The 22,082-nt window shown below is 36.6% G+C and overlaps 3 protein-coding genes across 3 annotated transcripts; 2 read left to right on the top strand and 1 right to left on the bottom strand.

The window, feature by feature from the left end:
• Positions 1–2,430, bottom strand: LOC113688624 (F-box protein At4g22280-like). The gene is made up of 3 exons (XM_027206509.2): positions 914–2,430; positions 625–786; positions 1–515 (listed from the first exon to the last, which is right to left on the bottom strand). The coding sequence occupies exons 1-3, from the start codon at positions 1,946–1,948 to the stop codon at positions 219–221; spliced, it is 1,494 nt and encodes a 497-aa protein (XP_027062310.1). The 5' UTR covers positions 1,949–2,430; the 3' UTR covers positions 1–218.
• A 5,972-nt stretch (positions 2,431–8,402) lies between these two features.
• LOC113688633 (zinc finger A20 and AN1 domain-containing stress-associated protein 7-like) lies at positions 8,403–9,208 on the top strand. Its single transcript, XM_027206520.2, has one exon. The coding sequence runs from the start codon at positions 8,526–8,528 to the stop codon at positions 9,024–9,026; it is 501 nt and encodes a 166-aa protein (XP_027062321.1). The 5' UTR covers positions 8,403–8,525; the 3' UTR covers positions 9,027–9,208.
• A 7,694-nt stretch (positions 9,209–16,902) lies between these two features.
• Positions 16,903–18,296, top strand: LOC140007069 (uncharacterized). Its single transcript, XM_072049773.1, has 2 exons — positions 16,903–16,959; positions 17,685–18,296. Exons 1-2 carry the CDS (start codon positions 16,903–16,905, stop codon positions 18,294–18,296), a joined length of 669 nt encoding a protein of 222 aa, XP_071905874.1.
• Positions 18,297–22,082: the final 3,786 nt, after the last annotated feature.

The following is a 22,082-nucleotide window of genomic DNA, read 5'->3' as shown; positions in this document are numbered from 1 at the left end:
TCTTTGCCAAAAGAAATAGCCGGAGGAAGAAATATCAATCACAATACAAGAATACTTCAATAGATTTTAACAAGGTAAGCCATTCCACTAGATAAGTCATTGCATTTGCAGCCAAATGGCAACCTACCTCACAAAATACAAGATAAACAAGCAAAAAAGCATGAAAGCAAGAGAATTTAATTTCTCAGACCAGTAATTAGAGCTAACAATGTGAATGCTCAGTCCCAATCATATGTCCTAACAAATACAACCTGGCAATCCTTGGAACATTTTCGGAATGACAATATCCTGTTGCACTCTTCTGACCAAGACAACCAAGGCTTTATAACAACACCAACAGTCATCTTCTTTAAAGATTTTCCATTCTCCAAAAGGTACTCAACTAGCTTGAACTGATCTTCCTGCCCCCTGAAATGTTCGATTTCTATCTCCTTGAGATGTTGTATGAAGGATGCTGTAATAGTCTTTGGCCAAAAGCAGCTAAATTCTTCTACATATAGCTCGTACCTATACACCTGTCCATTTGCAGAAGATTATCAATTCTACGATCAAAGGTTCAACATTTGTCCATCATCAGGAGATTAGCGACCAGAAAATATGAACTTTGACTTATCAGTTACTCACAAAAGGAAAGATGAGCACTTCAAGGTTAGGAGCAATTTCCAGTAAGCTTGGTACCACTTTCCAGAACAGAACATGATCAAAGTCACCATCAATAGAGGTATCGAGCTCCAAACTCTTCAATTTGCTGAAAGTCGGCAATGATTGTTGACAATAATAGACCATCTTCAGTCAAAAATGGAGGGGGATTAAACTACTGTACTTGATAGTATAAAATTTCAGTTACACTATATCTAAAAGTAAAAGCTTTGGAATGACAAAACCAAAGTGAAAGGCAAAAGTGAGACCATACCTGCAGACTCTGCCCATATAAATGAAGTGATTTCACACTTTGTAACCCCTTAACAAGCTCAAAACCTCGCTGACTTCGCACCAACAAACTGCTTTCAGTTATTTCTTCTGGATTAAACTCTAGCCCTATCGTGGCTCTAACAAGAGACGACATATTCCGGACGAAACTGATATCAGAAGCATAACCAGTATACTTGAAATACTTAACATTTGGCGTATCTAGATAAACTTTATGATTTCCGTAGTCCATGAATTCTAGATATTCAAGATGCGTCAACTTCAAAACAACACTAAACTCACCTTCCAAGCATCCCAGTTCGAGTTTTCTAAGTAAAAGACTAGAAATATCAAGAACTCCATCCATGTTGCTTAAATGATCAAAATTCAGTATCAATTCTTCAAGCAAAGGACAGCAGTCAATAAACCTCTGAATAGAATCTTGATCTACCATTTTGAAGCCTATCAAGTGCATTACCTTAAGGTTTGGTAAAGAAACTAAGTCAGGGATGATCAGATCCACAGCCTTCCACAGTTTCAAACTTACTAGTGTTTTGCAGGTGAACATTAACGGTGGTGATAATCTGCTTGTTTCATCCTCCATCAGACAAATATCAAGTTCTTTGACCTTGCACAGAAGTGCAGCGGATATCAACGAGTGAATTCCTAATCGATAATTGTCACCACAGGGTCTTACAAAGAGACGAAATTTCCTTAAAGGAGCTCCATTTCGTCGCAGAATAAGTCTAAAGCCGAAGTTTAGAAAATCAGGGAACATAAGATCCGGATCAGCATCTTCGCCCATAAAAGGCCTAGCTGTATTGATGCTGAGATAAACATCAGGAAGTTGAACAAAAAGGTTTCTCCATCTGGTAGATAGGACTGAGGTCAGTGCTGCATCTTCTGTACTGTAAAGGAATGACAGGATGTGGCAGAGAATTTCATCCGGAAGGGCACTCAACCTATCAATTTCTTCATCATTGCCATCTGGGGTCTTAGCATTTCTTTTGAGAGCCTTACAGTCTGGAATATCAGCCATTATTGGAGACTGTTTCTTGAAAATTAACCAACTGGGCTTTTATCAATTTTGTTAAAACAACTCAGGATCAACTAGGATTTCCTCAATTCGTCAAAATTTCTGATCTTCTGTCATACTAAAACTAAAAATAGGAATAGGAATCTTTCCCAACCTGAAGGCTTCAAACTAATCGATTATTTCAGAATGCATAATAACTATCAAAACTAAAAGATAAGAGGCAACTTAAACTAGAAAAAAGAACCTGCATTTTTCGGTGTGTTGCAGTTAAGCATTTGATTAATTGAAGCCCTCTTAGGAATCATGTAGGGAAACGTGAATCTGTGCTTGTTCTGGCAGTTCGAGAAGTGTCTGCTGCAAGAATTCGATCGGAACTCCGTAATCTCCGATCTTAAGCACATTTCTTGAGCCCGGGAAGCCTTCTCTATATTAGGCTGCCACCTGTACAACAACTGCTATGCATCCTACTTTATTTGGCGGGAAAAGTACCCCTTCCCTCCAAGTGGGAGTTGGCTCCTCTACAAAGAGTCTCCACTCTCCAATACTTCAATCCAATTTTGGATTAATGACGCGTGTATTAAGGATATATGAGATTACCTCTAGTAAAGTGAAAGTAAAGTGAAAATCACCTATTTCATCATTCATATTTCGTAAAAAAATATTCTTTTAATCTCTTACTTTTAGGGTCTGTTTGGTTGGAAGTAAAATGTTTTCCTTGGGAAAATATTTTCCGTGGAAGTAATTTTCCTTTCATCATTTTCAGGTGTTTGGTTAGTTTATTGAAAATATTTTCTTACTTCATTTTTCTGGTGTTTGTTTAACTTTTGAAATATTTTTACTTTTATCTCTATCTTTACTTTCTACACATTATAACTACATACTTCTTCCCATGCAAAATAAGAAAATTTATCTCATTGTTTAACTTTAAAAAATCTTGGAGAAATGTATATATGAATAAAAAATATCTCCTTAAGCAATAAACAAATTGTTGGCCATTTAGTGTCAAATATCAATCACATGCAATGCTTATTATGACATATATCTTGCACTCTCACTGCTGAAAGTTTCTCTAGAAAAGAATGTCCCTATTATACATAATTAATTACTAGCATAGGATGAGTAGGATGAGATTTTTTTTTTATTTTGAATATACTAGGGGGAGGGTTGGGTGGTACGGGGGAGGGAGTGTAAGGAAGAGCTCTTGGGTTCGAGTCCTCCTGTTTACACTAAAAAAAAAAAAGAACATACTACAAGATACTTTTAGTAAGTTTGGAACATACTACAGGCGGGATGCATGCATTTCGGAAAACAACTTCAGTAAGTTTGGAAGTGAAGTTGTTTTCCATAAGATAAGTGAAAATATTTTACATAGGAAAATGTTTTCAGTAATTTTTGTGCAACCAAACACGGGAAATTAGGAAAATATTTTCCTGGAAAATATTTTCACCCGAAACAAACGGACCCTTAAAACGAAATAAATTCATCTCTAACATTTAAAAATTAAAATTATTATATTATTGAATCCAACTTCCAATCTTAATCAAACTGTCTAGTAATCTAATAATAAATTTCGAAGATAGAATTGATAGATCATTCCATCATCTCCATCAAATTTGCATGACATTTACTGAACCAAAAAAAGAAAAAAATTAAAAATATATATAGCATAAAAATGCCGTTCTTTGTTTTGGAATGGTAAGATTTCTTTTTTGGATAAATTTTTTCGTGCACTATTAGTATATATATTTGCGAGTCTATATGTATAGCATACATAAAAAGTTTGGTGTTTGAATTTAAATTGAATTGACGTGACAAGTATTTAGATCCGTCAATATATACAATGACAATGTAGAAAAAATTAATCCTTTTTTTATGTTATAATTTTTATTTTTCTTGCCGTATCATTTGTTAGAATATTCGCTTTTCATCTTTGGCAAATCGATTGCCTTTTGCTTTTGTTAACAGTCACGAACACATGAAAGCTAGCTTGGAGAGCCTTTTTCTGATTTCATTTCATAGATGTTGATATATAATTTGTGTTGAGCAAAAAATTAATCTAATTTGCAAAATCATTCTCGTATTTTTGTTATGTAATATATTAAGAGTACGTTTCATAAAACTGAAATTTGACATCTAAAATCTAAAGTTTGAATCCATTAAACTACAAATTTGTTAAGTACTAAATACATTTGAGTGCATATTATATTAAGTGATAAGTGAATAGTTTATCATTTATTTTTTTGAAATAAATTTTGTTTAGGAAATTCAGTGCCATATAATTAATTCAAATGTTATTTTGAGTTATCAAACACGTCTGAACATATTAAAATCTAAATCCATAGGTTTAAGCGTTGAATGCAGTTTATTCAATTCTCATTCCATATATCGTTTGCATTAATTGCAATTATATCAAAATGGGATTGGAAACTCTAAATTCATATAATTAACTCGTTTCTTTACTCTCCTAACCAAAAGTATGAATTTTATTCCAAACATAGAGTAAACTTTTCCTAAACTACCAATGTAAAAATTTTTATACACTAACAAGTGCGGATGAATGTTATATACTTTTTATTCAAATTTCAAAATTCTTGTTTGAACATGTGTTATGCACATAAACTTGCTCGTGTATAATATTCCCACGTACCATTAGTGTCCAAATTAATATTAGTCCAGATAGATATTATCTAATTTTTAAGTTAAAGAACTTGGATATAAAGATAGATCATGTTTTTGTGGTTTTAAGCATTCAGCCAAATACTCCACATTAAAGTTTTTTTAAAACTTTGCTAATCCAGGTTTTTCATGTTTGAAGTGTGAATTCTGGTGGGAAACATTGTATGCCAATGAGGCAGGGATTTTCTTTGGCGCATGGACTCCTAAACTGTGATGATCATGTACCAAATAAGTAGCAAGCACCTATTTTAAGAAGAAGTAAAAATTTAATACGGTGACGGTGCAATAGAAGATTCCTAATATAAATCTTGGTTTCTTGATCTAGTGAGACTTCATACATCTTGATCTTTTCCATCTAATCTTTCATCATTTACCATGCTTTTGTAGTTTGCTGAAAACAAACTGCAATTAACTAATTAACAAAGATTTGGCATCAAAGAAAGGGACTATGATGTGAGAAAAAAGGCGGGGTTGCAAAATAAAGTGGTGAGGTTTGATTTGTATTTTAATATGAAGTGCAACCCTTCAATATTGACCAAAAAAATCATGAGTTTATATACAACTCAATCAATTGTTTTATTTATTAACGGAATAACACCCCATGCAATTTCGGTTCAATGGGATGATAAAAAAAATTTAGTTAAATTTGTTGAAATAACTACCTATAATTCATTGTAATATTTTTTGAAATAATATGAACTGGCATTACAACTTATACATTAGTTTAGTAAGTAAAACATAATATGATGTAGATATATTTTGATGAAAATAACTCCACCAATTTGGTACTTGAAATAAATCGACAGGGTTCTTTTAGGGTGCCACACCTTATTAATTACGTCATGTGTATATGGCAATAGAATGGATCATATAAATTTTAAAATTTATCAAAATTTATCAACTACAGATTGAGTCTTGGAAAACTTTGAAATACCTTGTACGCAAGAAATTTACGTTCCATGCCTAGGGATGGCCCTGCGGGGGGCTAATAGGGGGGGGGGGGGGGTTGGGGCGGGGGAGTGCTTAGAAACGGGGCGGGGGAGTGTACCCCCACCCCATCCCCAGCCCCGCCACCCGCTTTAAAAAATAAATATATAAAATATATGTATATAATTATATATATAATATATAATTTAATTAGTTACAAAGTTATGATAATGATATTATTAGTTATATGTATTATATGATGTCTATTAGTATATATAATATAATTGATATTATTAATTATACTAATAATTATATATGTGTACTAATACAAATTATTAATTGGTTATACTAAATTTACTAATACATTTATACTAAATCCTTAATTACGCTTAATACAATAACATTTTTTTCTTAAAAAAGAGCACAAGCACAATAATGAATTAGTGATTGTATTTGTGCCAAAAGTGAAAACTTGACTACTTTAGTTATATTTATTTCATCATGTTGGATTGTACTCAAATAATTTTTGTTTGATTGTTTTTATAAGTTTCAATTGTAAAATTACAATGAATAATAATTTGATGATGTGTTGATATTTTAGTACTTGATTATTTGCTAAAATTTAACCATAATAAAATTATATAACAAATTTTTATTAGTCCCGCGGGGAAAGCGGGGCGGGATAGGGGCGGGGGCGGGGGATGGGGGAGGGGACCCCCGCCCCAACTCCGCCCCGTTGCCACCCCCTATCCATGCCTCTAAAAAGTGACGATATGAAAAATTTTGCAGTAAAAAAAAATGACAAGAAAAGAAGATGTTCGTAGCATTGAGCACTTAGGAAACGGTTAAAAATTGACTTACCATATCGGACAGGGAAAGTATCATATTTGCTTTCAAAAAACCCTCCTATTATTCATATTTAATTATGTAATATAGAGAGACAGGGCATCATTAATCAGTACCTAAAACATCGGGGACAATTACCATATTTTCCTGGTCCTCCATGGTAAACGAAATCTCCCCAATCATCATCATGCTTTCCAAGCACTATATTCTAGCAATTTGGGGTTGACTACTTGAAGATTCTTGAAAAATTTTGGCCCTCCAAACTTTTCTTGAGGAAAATGAGCACTACTCATATGACTTGTAGTGTGTAGCCCATTTATTGTGGAGTTTACCACCTCGCCACCCTATCCATTCACTGAAGCACTATCTGCAGCCAGGTGAACAAGGAGGCGGGTAGCCAACTACTCTTAACTGTAGTTGGCCAAGAGAGTTTTAAATCTCTATTTAAGTGTAGGTTAAGGAATTAAATTTTATAACTTGTATTCTTAAAAATTCAAAATTTTCTGAAAAGTTTCGCCAATGAGTACATAGGTACCCGTTTGGACCAATGGTCCGATGGTGGTTCAGTTCTCTCGTGTTCTCCCCTAATCATTTCAGGTCACTTCCCTTTTCCCTTTTCCCTAATATAGAGTAGAAGTAAGCCTAAATTAAAATCTATCGTGTCCAGAAAAAAAAAAAAAAAAAAAGGGAAGGCAGGCCAGTATAGTACGCTGATCTGACAACTATCGGTTGAGAGTGTAAAGACTATGAATTATCCATATGTATTTTCATTTTTGGTTTATCCTTGACCACTAATTAAACGTGTTAATGAAGTTGGATTTTGCAGTTCTTTCCCAGGACTACCCAGTCTACCCCCTCGTTATTATACCCCTATCTCCGGCTCTAATGGCCTGTTTGGAACCTAAGTTTTTTGGCAGTTTGTCTAAAATTTTATTGTAGTGTACTGTAGAAGTTTTTGAAAAAATTTTGTAGAAGTTTTTGTAAGGTGAAAAATTTTGTAGAAGTTTTTGTAAGGTGAAAAATTTTGTAGAAGTTTTTGTAGGGTGAAAAACTTTTTTTTTCCTTTTCTTTTTTTTTCTTTTTCTTTTTTTTTCTTTTTCTTTTCTTTCCTCTCTCATTCTTCTTCTTCTGCTTCCTTCCCCCTCCCCCTTCCCCGTTACCTCCGCCACCCCCAGCAGCAACTCCACCAATGCCACCTTCCGCCACCCCTTTCCTCCCTTTCCCCTTCTCTCCCCCTCTGCCCCGCCACCCCCTCCCCCTGCCACCCCCCTCTGCGCCTTCGCCTCTGCCCCGCCACCCTCTCTGCCCCGCCTTCCCCCTCTGCCCCGTCACCCCCTCCCCCACCCCTGCAAAAGCTTCCCCGCCACCCCTCCCTCTCCCTCTCCCTCTACTGCCACCTGAGTTTTGCACATGAGTTTTGCAGCAACAGAAATGATTTTTTTTTCCAATGTTCCATCTCCCTCTCCTCTCCTTATCTTGCCGGCAGAATAAGCAGCAACAGCCAAGTGTAATTTTTTTTTTTTTTTTTTTTTGCAATTTTCCTTCTCCCCAAGCTGCGGGAGGGGGAAGGTGGCGGGGGAAAGACAGAGGGAAAGAGGGGAGGGGGGAGGGAGAAAGAAAAAAAAAAGAAAAAAGAGATTTTGGAAACCAACATATCGGTCAAGGGGGGGAAGGGAGAGGAAAAAAAAAGTGGAAGGCCGACAAAAGTTGGCCGGAATAGTTACCGGCGCCGGAAGCGGTGGTGGAGGTGGTGGCCAGTTGGGTGGGGGAGGAAAAAGAAGAAAAGTTAAAGGGAAAGTTTTTTGTGTATTATTTTGAAATGTGTAAGTAAAAAACTTTGATAAGTTTTTTGGGATTTCTGTAGCAAAAATTATTAAAAAACTAGTAGCTAAAAAACTTGGCCAAAAATTCACTTCCAAACAAGCCCGTGGACTCTGTCTGAGGGTAGTCGCGTCAATTCACCAAATCCACCGTCATTAAATAGGCTTTTTGACCACCAAACCTCTATTTATTCATAGTTAACTTCCCCACGAAACAGAAGCAGCCTTAACCTGAAAGCGCTCTTTCTCCCTTGTTTTCTGAAAAATTTCGTCCAAAAAATCCGAAGAACAAAATCATTGACTATCTGAAGATGGGTTCTGAAGGAAACAAGATGAACGACGGCACCAGCTACCAGCCATCGAAGCCGACCTTGTGCGCGAACGGCTGCGGATTTTTCGGCTCACCGGCGACGATGAATCTCTGCTCAAAGTGCTACAAGGATTTCCAGATGGAAGAACAACAAAAGGCAGCTGCTAAGGTTGCCTTGGAGAAGCTCGTGACGTCTCAGAAAAAGGCCGATGATGCTTCTCATGTGGGTTCTCCAGAGTCTTACGGTACGGCGGCGGAGCAAGTTGAGAGGCAGGAGGAAGCGGTTTCGGCGCCGGCGGCGGTTGTGAAGAGTAATAGGTGCTTTTGTTGCAATAAAAAAGTAGGGGTGATGGGGTTCACCTGCAGATGTGGTAGTACCTTATGTGGGCTCCACAGATACCCAGAAAAGCACGATTGTACCTTCGATTTCAAGGGCCAGGGCCGGGATGCCATAGCCAAGGCAAACCCGGTGGTGAAGGGCGACAAAATTCAGCGGTTTTAGTTTGGATGGGTTTAGGCCTGAGTCCGGATCCGAAACCGATCCGGGTCGGAGTCGGGTCGCCGTGTGTTTCTAAATGGGTTTCTTAGCTTGGTTAGGTCACATTCTTCCTGTGGCAAAGATCTCACAAATTTCTTTATCCAGAGAACAGAGTGCATATGGCTAATTGAATTAGTATTAAGTGAGTGTGCAGAGCAACAGTTGGATTCTTGTTTGCTTTAATTAGGTTTGATTGGTTCAAACTTCAAATCATGACAAGAAAATGGTTCTTAATTAACTTTTAAATTTGTCAATTATACAATATGAATCTTAGAAGATTTTGACATGCCTTGTGCAACAAATTTTACCTGTCATGTCTTCAATAATTGACAAGAATAAAAAATGATAAATTGCATGTATACCTCTTTTGATCTAGTGTTCTTTCACATAACTTTGATATGATTTTTAAAACTATGTATCTTCTAATGGTTTGGATTAAATTGTCGCCCAACTTTTCTGTCAAACTAAAAATTAAATAGTGGTCAAATTCATAATTTAATACTTCCTCCGTCTCACTTTAATAGTTTTGTTTCTTTTTTCATACATTTTAAGAAAAAATAGTTAACTTGGTTGGAAAAGTAAATTTAGATTGCTATTTTTCTAAAATGCCCTCACATTAAATATGGTACAACTTTATGGGAACTTGAATTGATGATAAAAAAAGAATCAATTCTCATTAAATGGGGTAGGTTTATAGTAACAATTACTTACATTGAATAAGGGTATTTTATGAAAATTAAAATACAATTACGTTCTTCAATTGGAAAGTGAACTATAAATTTAGGACAGATGGAAAAGGAATACAGGACTATCAAAGTGGGATGGAGGAATTATTTCTTTTCTTTTTCATTTCTTAAGTGAAACTAACATTTTTTTTTAAAAGTATCATGGGTCAAATTACAGTTATGGTAAACTACCTTCTTCCCCGAGAGATCTTCTTTAACTTTTGGTCTTCCTTCCTCAACCACCATCACCACCTCCAACCGCTTCTCTTGCATCCTCCCTCAAGTTCAACCACCATCGCACCGACCACAACCACCACCACCAGCAGCTACTAGTTCCCCTCCATAATTTATCCGAGCCCAGGACCATCACCCACTCCTCTCTATTCCATTATGGCTCTTCTTCCGCCTTGCCCTCCTCGCCACCATTCCAAATCCGATTTTCTCCTCCGCTTCCTTCACCATTCATAGCCCATTGATGACCTGCTGGTACATTTTCTGATTTTTATTTTTTGAAATCAACCTGTGAATGTAAAGCTGTCTCTTCTTTCTTGACCTTGTCTTCGGCAACCATCATGGTTACAGAAAACACGAATAATAGCTAGGTGCAGCAACAGAGATGGTGCTTTGCTGAAGACGGGTTGGAAAGGTTTATATGTCATTTCATCATTTAACGATTTGAATTTTAAAAGTATGGACTGTCATGGAATAGAAATTCTGTCATTTTGACACTTTAATAATTTGAACGACGAATTGACTTTTTTTTTTTTAGGATGAACTGACTGTGCAAAGCATTTGAAATTATAAAAAGGGTTACACGGGTTACAGAGAAAAAACATCATGGACAATTATCATTTTTCCCTGGCCCTCCGTAGAATAACATACTCCCTCCCTTTTTTTATAACTGACGTTTAAGGTTTTGCACACCAATTAAGAAAAGTTTTTCATTGTTTAAATCTATACACTACTTTCCTTTTGTACCCTCATTAATTGTCCAATTCACCCATGTTTTCTCTCACTAGAGTACTAAATGGTGCTGTTTTATTAGGAGTAGTAATTAAGGACCCTGTATTGGAAAAGAGAGATAAAAGGGTAAAATTGTGAAAAAATAATTAATGCTGCATGGGGATAGTAAAATGACAGATAAAAGTAATTAAGAACAAATTTCTTAAACGTCAGTTATAAAAAAAAGGGAGGGAGTATCTCCTAGATGAGCAGACGGTCCATATTCTACATCATAGCAATTTGCATTGTCAACACGAGTGATGATATCTTCAGGAATCACCAAATTGTTTGATTCATCAATTGCTTGAAGAACCCTAATATACTTGATCCGCCAAGCTTTTCTCGACGAAAATGGCCATTGCAGACGTTATATGGTAAGTTTTAATAGCCTTACCTCGAAAAAGTTGTAAAAAAAAGGGCACAGGTGCCCAATGGACATCTATTAAGATATATTTTAGGTGTTATATTTTTTAAAATGTAAGATTAATTAGAAAAAATAAATAAATACAAAGGAGAGTAGGTAAGATTAAATAAGAAAAATATATAAATGTAAGAGAGAATAAATTATAATATATGTGTATATATGGTAGATTGAGAGAATTTTAGATATGTTAACAAGTTCCTATTATACACCCGTTAGATAAACTCAAAAAATTATGACCAAAAGGATCTTCTACTTCTACTTTTTCTATTACACTATTGTTACACCACCTATCAAATTGACACATATTTCATATAATAATGAATAAAAATCCAGGTTTTAAAACATCTCTTTTAGTCAATATATTTTGAGGTATTTGTCAATTTAACAAATTATGTAACAGGGTGTATATCAGGAAAATGTGTAACACAAGGGATGAGGGGCACGGACGGTTGCAGGTAGCAGGCAGTTTACGGCCAAGATTTGGCCAAAAAAAATTTGTAAGGTCTAGATTTCATCTTGTACTTCATTTTTAACAATATGTGTGGGACCCACAAAATTTTGTTTTAAAGTTACGTGTTGTTAAAGGTAAGTTATATTGTGTGCAAATAGAGTTATACCATGTGCAAAATGCACATAACCCTCAGGAACGGTTGCTTCTGCAACCATTCCAGCCCCGTCTATAACACAAGACCCCAAGCAGATGTAACGAGAATAGTTGTGCTTCTAATTGTATTTTTTAAATTTGACTCGAATAGATAGATTAGATATGAACGCTATGTCCTTAATTACGTTCAATATTTCCCTTTGGATTTATGTTTTTTCAGTCTTAACTTTGGGAGTGCAAGTTCCTTTATAATTCTTAACTTTTCATCTTTATTCTCAATAAATTTCAAATGTCTTACATTATGTATTCACTTGTTCAAAATTAATCATGCTTTGTCCATAGGAATCTATTATGGTTGTACAGAAAAGCAGCTGCAAGATATTTATCACAAAGACACTAACTTGGACAAGATCTAGTGACATATTAACCTGCACTCACCTAAAAGAGCATTAGCAATCACATCTATTTAATTATAAGAATTACTGAAAACCAGTGCAGGAATAGTGATGCATTGCTAGGTGTTAATTGTTCATGTTGATTGCTTGTAAACCTTGATAACTATGGCCTTGGTACCCACCCAAAGTTCATCTTACAAGTTACAGCCAGCCTGCGATTCCACTAGCTTGTATATATGGTTCTTCAATTTCATTGGACTTGTCATGGTCATGTTTGTAATGGTATCCAATGTGTGACTTCGAAGCTTTGGTAATCTAAGATTTTTTTTGGTTAAAAAAGAAAAAAAAGTTTAAAAAAAGTTTTAAAGTGCCATTTATAACAGTGTTTATCCAGGGAGTATCGAATTATTTGATTCACCTACTACTTAGAAGATTCATGAAATGACTTGACCGTTCGAACTTTTCTTCTGGAAAATGGCCACAGCCCATTTCAGCTGCAGTGTGTTGGCCAATTATGACATTGTTTACCACCTCTCCTCCCCATCGGCTCATTGAAGCGCTGTCAGCCAGGTCCGTAAATATATGGAGGCACGACAGTAACCAATTAAAGTGTTGTTTCAATATTTTAGCCACCACATATCTTTTATTGTGTCTTAACTAATTTTCACCAACTGGCTAAATTTTGATCGAATCTGTGTAGAATAACAATTTAAAAAATTGAATAGGTTCACTACAATCAACTTCTATAGCTACTATATAACATAAGATATATTTTTGAAAGGAAGGGGCTGGAAATTAAGGCCAATAAAACAAATAAATAAAGGGACAGAATCAGTCTCATGAGAACAAAGAGTCTTGTTCCAAGATGATAAACACTTTTAACCACTGACCTGTGTTAATTGCTCACCATTTGGGTTCTCATTACCTTCCAAATAAAAAAGGGTAAATCATATTGTGGACCATGATGGGCAGAAATCCGCTCAATGGTGGTTCCCAATGCTATGTTTTTGTTGGTATGAACAAAGCCAGGACAGTTCAGGTTGTAGAACCCAGTGGATCGATAGCCACCTCTCTGTCACAATTTCCAAATTTTAGTACAAGTCCGTAATAGAATTCAGATCATATGTGATGACTTACAGTCCAGTAGATGAAGAATCTTGTTCTGTAATCTCCATATAAAGCTGGGAACATCTGTTATTTTAACAATTGAAATAAGTAGACCGTAAAGTGTGAGAATAATGAGCACCATATAAAAGATTACAGAGATGAAGTACCATCCAACCAGCTTCATGATGTACCAAATGAGTGGTAAACGCTTGTTTTTGGTAGGTGTAGACAGTTAATAAGGAGGTGTTGCAGTCTTAGAAGATCGCTAATATAAATTATAGGTGGCAAACCAACTCACTTAACTAAATTTACCCATACCTGCCCATGAATAGATGGGTATGGGTATCTTAAATTTTTGTATACGGGTATAAATGGATTACCCAATAATACCCATTTATTGGGTAACCCATCAAATCCAATTAACCCATTTAGAATTCTCTTCTCCCAAGTCTCTTCTCTTCCCCCACCCTTTTTTTTGGCAATTTTTTTATGTTGTCATGATGTTAACTACTTTTGTTTCATTATTATTATTATTTGTTGATTTTATCTTATTATTTTATTTTCTCTTAGTTTGTTAACTTGCTCATTTTTAAGTATTACCAATTTATGATAAGTTTTAGCCTCTTTTCTTATCTTTCTAAAATGAAAATTTAAATTTTATATATGAAAAAAATGTTAGGGGTTCAAAATTTTTGGATTAAGTTTTTATATTAACTTTTATAGTACTTAGTTCAAATTTTTCTATTCTTATTATTCAATTATTAAATAATATGTAATTTTGTGACTTAGAGTATAAATGAAAAAAAATTGGTAATTAGGCTTATTGAGCAATATAAGTAAATATTTAAAACTAATGATGGGTACAAAGAGTGGTATAAATTGATAACTTAGTTTGCAAAAATGAATTTAAATGAGTTTACAAAAAGTTAAAATAAATGGGTAATTGGGTTACCCAATTCATTTTTTAACTTACCCATTTATACCCATCTAATTAAATGGGTATAAATGGGTTGACTTACTTATACCCATTACCCATCAAATCCCAACCCAAACCCGCCCAAGTCACTCATTTTGACACCTCTAATATAAATCTTAGTTTGTATTGCATTGTGAACAATTAAGCCAAGTTCCCAAGCAAGTCTTTTTGATTGGTTGATGTGGGTCGCTATTGTGAGTTGCATGTTGATAAGTTGTCAAATTGAATTTTAATAACACTTATAATTTGTTTAATAAATTATTGAACTTGAACACGGTTCATATAATATATGAATAAAGTCTAAACATCAAATATTCAACTTAATTTGACTCATTGAAAGCTCAGCTAGAGGGCGACATCTTTCTCTAGTTCAACCCCAAGTAGGGTAACGTCTTTTCCATCAACAAATTCAGCAGTACCAAGAACTCCATCGACAAAGATACCATGAGAAGAATAAAGTCAAGAAAGCTTTATATTGCAAGTATCAAAAACTCCATCAAGAGAGTTCATTCCTCACAAGATTCTGATGATGCAAACATCAAAAGCTCCACTAAGAATGTCACTCCCTCGCCTGATTTCAGTTACAAAGTTAACGAAGAGGATCTGTCGAGAAGCCCATCTCGGGTGAAGAATCTAATCCAATATTGCTCTGTTAATCACCATTCGTTTTGTAGAAGTTGGAAGGCGATGTCATCATCCTCAAAAGTGGAGAGACTGGTGCTGGTGCAGTTACACCTCTAGCCAATGGGGTAGTGGTCAAGGGAGAATTTGTCCATTTTGCCAGAGGAGCTTTAGTTAATTCTGAAAATCCATAGTTTGGAAGATAAGTTTGTCTGCTACAAGTTTTTTAAAAATTCTAACTACAGTAACCTCAAAAAACTTTTTAAAGTTTTTAAACTATACACTTCAAAATATTAAAAAAAAAACACACTTTAAAAATTTTTTTAAAAACTTCTACAGTAAGTTACAGTAAAGTTTTAAACAAACATTCAAAAAAACTCACTTGCCAAATGGAGCCATGGTTTTCTGTTAGGTGAATTCATCAAATTGGATGACCTTAGTATGTGTGATGTTGAAGATGACAGTGTAAACCAATTTTGAGTCCTATCCCTACCATCCAGATTGCAAGAGTTAAACCGGCGAAGACATTGCAAGAATTAAACTATTAAAGTCCAATCAAAATTTGAAGTTTTTTGTTGGTGTTTTGTGTTTGTTTTAGATGGGTCATATGTTCGGTTGTTGCCATGTTTTCACAAGTTTTAAGTACGTAGCATATGTTGAAATTTGCGCAGGTGTTTTTGTGTTAGTCTTAGATTGGTCATCTGTTGCCAAGCATGATTTTCTCTTTCAACCCAAAGGAAAAAAAAAAAACCAAGTGGAGTGATGTGTGATTAAATTTGTTTTAAACTCAGTCTACGTACTCATGCTTAAATTTATTGGGCTGAATCTTATAAAATATGAGATGATTTGAGTTTGGATTAAAATATTTTACCCGATTTGAATATGAGCTGAGTTTGGGCTATACTAAACTCAGTCCGACTAATACACACACGTATATACAATGCATTGTTTATTTTTTTTAGGAGCAAATTATCCGGTTGGCCATTAAACTTTTGCGATCGTCGAGTTTTGGTCACTCAACTTTTAAAGGTCTGGTTTTGGCCACTAAACTGTATAAAGATGAGACGCGAGACCATTCTGTTACATTTAGCCGTTAAGTACTTTGATCTGTCCGTTAGCGTGGTTTCCAAGACAAAAGACGGGGTCTTTTTAGGAAGTTCAAAATAGCACTTCTTCTTCTTTTTGCATAAACCTAAGGAAGGCAAATTCACTCGAGAAACTACAAGAGAGAAGGAAATGGAAGAAGCCTAGCTTGGAGCGCGGAACTCCGGCGATCTTGTCCCGGCGATTGACATAATGCAGTATAACATTTGGAGCTCAAGGCCCATGAACTCGTTCGCATCTGCTACAAGGACTACTTCTCTAGCTTTCACTTTTTTTTTTCCTTTTCCAACCACTCGATTCGACCTTTCCATATAGACAGGTCATTGGTCCATTAGCATGGTGGAGAAACCGAGAAATCATTTTTATCCCTGGAAGATGCTATTGCAACCCAAGATGCAGTTTAATCAGAATTGATCGGAAAGGTTCGGAAAAATTCTAATCAGAATTTGATCAAAAAGGTTAAAAGACAAAAATAATTCTAATTCTGGCCAAATCCTTCATGTCTATTCTTCCTGAATTATCCTAATTTTCGACAAGCATTTTCCAGATAGGAAACTGATTTCAAGCTTTATCCACGCCCATCCTTGCACCGGCAGCCACATCCAAAGTCTAGATGGAAGAAACAGAGTGGAAAAAGCAGATGCAGAAACTTAACTTTGAAACTTGTACACATTTTTTTCCCAACCCACAGTAAAAAGGTACAGGTGTATGCCGTAATAATCCAAGTGGGCACCGCTCAATCTTCAGATCTATCTGCCATTGTAGATTATGCTGCAAAGCTCCAATAACAATTTGATTTAAATGATGTGTCACCCCACAAAGGTTTTGACGCAGGGTATAAAATTACCCCTCTGGCTTTCAAAGTAGAACGACTTCTCCGGGATGGCGGTCTTGGCATTTGCAGGTGCAGCGAAGAATTTGACGCTCGGAAATCCACTGGTGGCGTTGGAGGAGTGATACCTGCGGTGGATGAAAAGGGTTTGACGAAGATTTGAGGAGGGGGAGGAAGAAAAGCGACAATTTTTGAGAGAAGCATTGAATGCTACCATGAACTTCCTAAAAAGACCCTGTCTTTTGTCTTGGAAACCACGCTAACGGACAGATCAAACAACTTAACGACTAAATGCAACAGAATGGTCTCGCGTCTCATCTTTATACAGTTTAGTGGCCAAAACCAGACCTTTAAAAGTTGAGTGACCAAAACTCGACGATCGCAAAAGTTTAATGGCCAACCGGATAATTTGCTCTTTTTTTTAGTAGCCACTGCTAAAGTACTAAACTGATTGTATTTTAGATGACTATTTTTATGGTAAATTATTTTTTTAATCTCTAGTCAATAAGTTTATGGATGTTATAATAAATTATAATATTTTTCATCTAGAAATTCAAACATTTTTTTTCATGTTGCAACCTTACTTAGATATTATACAATGTTTATGGGTTTGCTGGTAGTTTCGTCTAAATAGATTTTGTTAACACGAAAGATATATCACGTGAGTTTGGGTTTACCAAAATTAGACCCATTGCCTCACTTTTTTTGGGAGTTGAGCTTCAGTTACAAACTTGTGAATTTAATTGAATTGAATTTTGGCTCAAAAGAATGGTATTTTATACGAGGTGAGTTCGAATATGTTAAAAATCAACTCACGTAATTCAATTGACAGGCTCTGGTGTGGAACTGTCGAGGTGCTGGGAGCCCCTTGACAGTTCCCCAACTAAAGGAGATTGTAAATCTCCAATCCCCAGAGGTGATCTGCTTGGCAGAAACTAAGAATAGGAAATGTTTCATGAATACAGTTAGGATGAAGTTGAGGTATGATAAACTGTTTGTAGTGGACCCTGTTGGTAGGTCAGGAGGACTGGCTGTTATGTGGAAGAAAGAACTAGCTGTTAGTAGGGTGCTTTTTACTGATTTCTCGATAGAATTGCAGATTGAAGGCTCAGGTGATAAGTCTAAGTGGTGGCTCATCTGTGTCTATGCCAGTAGTATAGAGACAGTTAGAGAGAAACAATGGAACATTATCACTGAAAGAAAGGCTTTATGGGGAAGAAACTGGGTGATTGCAGGGGATATGAATGATATTATCAATAATGATGAAAAATGGGGTGGAATCAGGAGGCCTGAGAGTAGTTTTAGGAAATTCAGGAGTTTCATTAGTGTGAATGAGCTGATAGATATAGGTTTTGAGGGCATTCCGTGGACATGGTGTAACAACTGGGAGGATGAAGGGGAGATTAAAGAAAGACTGGACAGAATTATGGTCAGTGGAGGGTGAAGGAAGGATTACAGAAAGGCAAAATGTATTCATATCCAAAATGAGGCCTCTGATCATTGCATGTTGTTGCTTGATACAGAGCCAGGAGGTAGGAAGTGGAAGAGAAGGTTCTGTTTTGATAGAAATTGGCTTAAAAATCCAGGGGTAGGGGAGGTAGTTAGTAGAGCTTGGAGCAAACAACAAATTGGTTCAAGAGGTTATAGACTACAGATGAAAATAAAGGAGTGTAGAATGGCTCTTCTGGACTGGATCAGGCGACTCAACAGTAATGCTAAAAGACAAATCAAGTGTATAAAGCAGGAATTGAGGGAGCTACAAAGGAGTGGCAAGACGGATGGGAGAGAGAGAAAGAGGGAACTGATGGGGAAATTGGCTGAGGCCTATAGAAGAGAGGAGGTGTTCTGGGGGCAGAAGGCTAGGAGTTGTTGGTTAAAAGAAGGGGATAAAAATACAAAGTATTTTCATGCCATGGTGGAGGGTAGGAGGAGGAGGAATACTATCTCAGTTTTACAGAAGAGTGGTGGGGATTGGTGTAAATCTGGGAAGGATATTGAGGAGGAGATAGAGGGGTATTTTAGGGTCCTGTTCACTTCTTCTAATCCTCAGCTTTTTGACACGGTTTTGGAAGGAATTCCTCAGGTGATTACGAGGCAGATGAATCAAAGACTGGTGAGACCTATTTCTGAAGAGGAAGTCAGGAAAGTTGTTTTCTCCCTTCATCGAAACAAAGCTCCTGGACCTGATGGTATGACGCCTATTTTCTTTCAACAATTTTGGAATACCATCAAATTTGATCTTATAAATGCTGTCTCTAGCTTTTTTCACTCAGGTAACCTGTTAAGTGCCATTAATAGTACCATGATAACTCTCATTCCGAAAGTTGATAATCCTGTTTGTGTGTCTCAGTTCAGACCAATCAGCCTATGTAATGTGGTTTATAGGATTATCTCTAAGATTCTAGTTAATAGGTTAAAACCTTTGTTGAAGCATTGCATCAGTGATAATCAATCTGCCTTTATACTTGGGAGACAGATCATTGATAATGTCATAATTGCTCATGAGTCAATTCATTGTTTGAACAATATGAGGAGTGGATCTAATGCCTTTATGACCCTAAAACTAGATATGTCAAAGGCATATGATAGAGTGGAATGGCAGTTTGTGGTGAAAATGATGGAACAAATGGGATTCTGTCAAACTTGGATTAAGTGGATTTTAAAGTGCATGTCTTCTGTGACTTTTTCTTTTAATATAAATGGCGAGAGCAGAGGTTTTTGTGAAACCAACTAGAGGAATTAGGCAAGGAGATCCCTTATCTCCTTACCTTTTCCTTCTTGTTACTGAAGGTTTCTCTAACCTGTTGAAAAAGGCAATGCAGGAGCAAAGGTTGACTGGGTTCAGAGTGGCTCGGGCTTGTCCAGCTTTATCTCACCTTTTCTTTGCAGATGATACTCTTATTTTTTGTAAAGCTAATAAGGAGGAGGCTGATGAAGTGATGCAGATTTTGAAGCTATATGGGGAAGCCTCAGGTCAGATTGTAAATGTTGAAAAATCTTCTGTTTTCTTTGGGAAGAATGTAGGAGAGGGTAGGAAAGTGGAGGTACTGAGAGGGCTGGGGGGAATGAAGGTTGCAAGACAGAGCAGATACTTGGGCCTTCCTATGGTGATTGGAAGACCAAAAAGACAGGTGTTTAGTTATATAAAGGATAAAGTTGTGACTAGAATGGGTGGCTGGAAGGAAAAACTTTTAAGTCAGGCAGGTAAAGAAGTGATGTTGAAGTCAGTAATTTTGGCCCTTCCTACCTATGCAATGAGCTGCTGTAAGTTGCCAAAGTCTTTATGTAAGGACATATGTAGAGAAATGGCTAAGTTTTGGTGGGGGGATAGTGAGGAGCAGAAAAAGATTCATTGGATTGAATGGGGGAAGTTGTCTGATGTAAAAGGGAAAGGGGGTTTGGGTTTCAGGGATCTCCAATGCTTTAATAAAGCTATGTTAGCTAAACAGCTTTGGAGAATGTTGACTAATCCTGGATTGCTGGTTAGTAGGGTGATTAAGGGTAGATATTTTAAAGGTTCATCAATTTGGAGAGTGAAGGAAAGGGGTGGGGATTCCTGGATTTGGAAGAGTGTTCTGAGTGCCAGGGATTTGCTAAATACGGGTGTTTGTAAAAGAGTTGGTGATGGAAGCTCTGTTAATATATGGAATGATAAATGGATAGTTAATAGTGAGAGTGGAATGGTGCAATCTAGGAAACCAGAAGGGTGTCAGATAGTAAAGGTGCAGGAGCTCATTAGCAATGGTAAGTGGAATATGGACTTGTTACAGACGCTTTTCAATGAGGATGACTGTGCTAGAATAGGGAGCATCCCTCTGAGTACATGTGGTAGTAAGGATAGATTTGTTTGGCCTAGGTCCAACTCGGGGAAATACACTGTCAAATCTGGTTATGTGCTGGCTAAGGAGATGTCAAGCAGGAAGAGGGGCACACAGGTAGGAGGGGGATATAGCAGTAGAAATGAGGCAAACTCTGGAGCTTGGAAATTTTTATGGGGTTTGAATATAAAACATAAATTGAAACATTTCATATGGAAGTGCTTAAGGGGAATACTACCAGTAAATGAGGTGCTGAAAAGGAGAACTGGAAAAGGAGATGACAAATGTGTTCAATGTGGAGAACAGACAGAGACATTGGAACACATGCTGTTTTTTTGCAGGAATGCTGAATTTATATGGAAAGCTGCTCCTATTAGGTGGGATGGTTTGCAGGAATTCAGACACAATTTCTGGCATTGGTGGAATGGTCTTATGGAGGCTCAAAAAAGGGTGGAGGGGAGAGACCATATTGCTCTTCCTATAAACATCCTGTGGCAGGTGTGGAAGGCAAGGAATGGAGTTCTTTTCAATAGAGAAAAAAGGTGCCCGGGTCAGACTGTAAATAAAGCAGTGCAAGAATGGTTGGAGTACAGGAATATTAGTTCTGAAGCTAATATGAGCAGAGGAACTGGGGATGGTGCAGCTATGGTAGGTGGCAAATGGACTCCTCCTCCCAAAGGTTTTATTTGTATGAATACTGATGCTAGTTTGCACATGCAAGAGAGGAAAGTTGGATGGGGGATAGTGGCAAGGAACGATGATGGTGCCTTGGTGGGGGCCTGGGCAGGGAGTGAAAATAGAATTGGGGATCCGGCTGTGGAAGAGGCTATGGCAATCAGGAAGGCCTTGATCATTGCAAAGCAGAAGGATTGGGGGAAGATTGTGCTACAGTCGGATTGCAAAGCAATAATTGACAAACTTAACGTAAAGAGTGCAGAAGATCTAAGTGTGGGGGTCATTCTGTTTGATATTTTAAAGCTCAGAATGGACTTCATTGAATGTTCCTTCTCCTTTGTCAGAAGGGGAGTGAACTCTGTAGCTCACCATTTGGCTAAATATGCCTTACGAGTGGTAGATGAGAAGGTGTGGCAGGAATCATTTCCTGACTGGCTATGTAGTTTAGCTAGTAAAGATGTAGGAGCACATGCTCCTGTTTTGTAACTTTTGATTTGGCTAATGAAAGTGTTATCGTTTGAGAAAAAAAAATTCAATTGACAGGCCTATCCATTTGCTTGAATTCATATTCTTGCTCATTTGTATATCTATCTCCTAGATGTCGAATGAAGCATCCTAGAAAGGCCTTAAGGAAAGGAAAGCCATATTCTTTTGCTTTGATTTGTTAACTTCCTATTGAGTATTAAGATGCTTAATTGACTCATGACCACATATTTTCTAATTCGTGAGCCCCCTTT

Source organism: Coffea arabica, chromosome 1e, assembly GCF_036785885.1.
Source record: "Coffea arabica cultivar ET-39 chromosome 1e, Coffea Arabica ET-39 HiFi, whole genome shotgun sequence".
NCBI lineage: Eukaryota > Viridiplantae > Streptophyta > Magnoliopsida > Gentianales > Rubiaceae > Coffea > Coffea arabica.
This window is presented reverse-complemented; position numbering and strand designations above follow the sequence as displayed.

Coding starts and splice junctions, on each gene's coding strand:
- LOC140007069 (XM_072049773.1), top strand. CDS start 16,903: ATGGCGGTCTTGGCATTTGCAGGTGCAGCGAAGAATTTGACGCTCGGA. Junction 16,960..17,684: donor TGACGCTCGGAAATCCACTG/GTGGCGTTGGAG, acceptor TTCAATTGACAG/GCTCTGGTGTGGAACTGTCG.
- LOC113688633 (XM_027206520.2), top strand. CDS start 8,526: ATGGGTTCTGAAGGAAACAAGATGAACGACGGCACCAGCTACCAGCCA.
- LOC113688624 (XM_027206509.2), bottom strand. CDS start 1,948: ATGGCTGATATTCCAGACTGTAAGGCTCTCAAAAGAAATGCTAAGACC. Junction 787..913: donor TATATGGGCAGAGTCTGCAG/GTATGGTCTCAC, acceptor TTTTGACTGAAG/ATGGTCTATTATTGTCAACA. Junction 516..624: donor AAGTGCTCATCTTTCCTTTT/GTGAGTAACTGA, acceptor GCAAATGGACAG/GTGTATAGGTACGAGCTATA.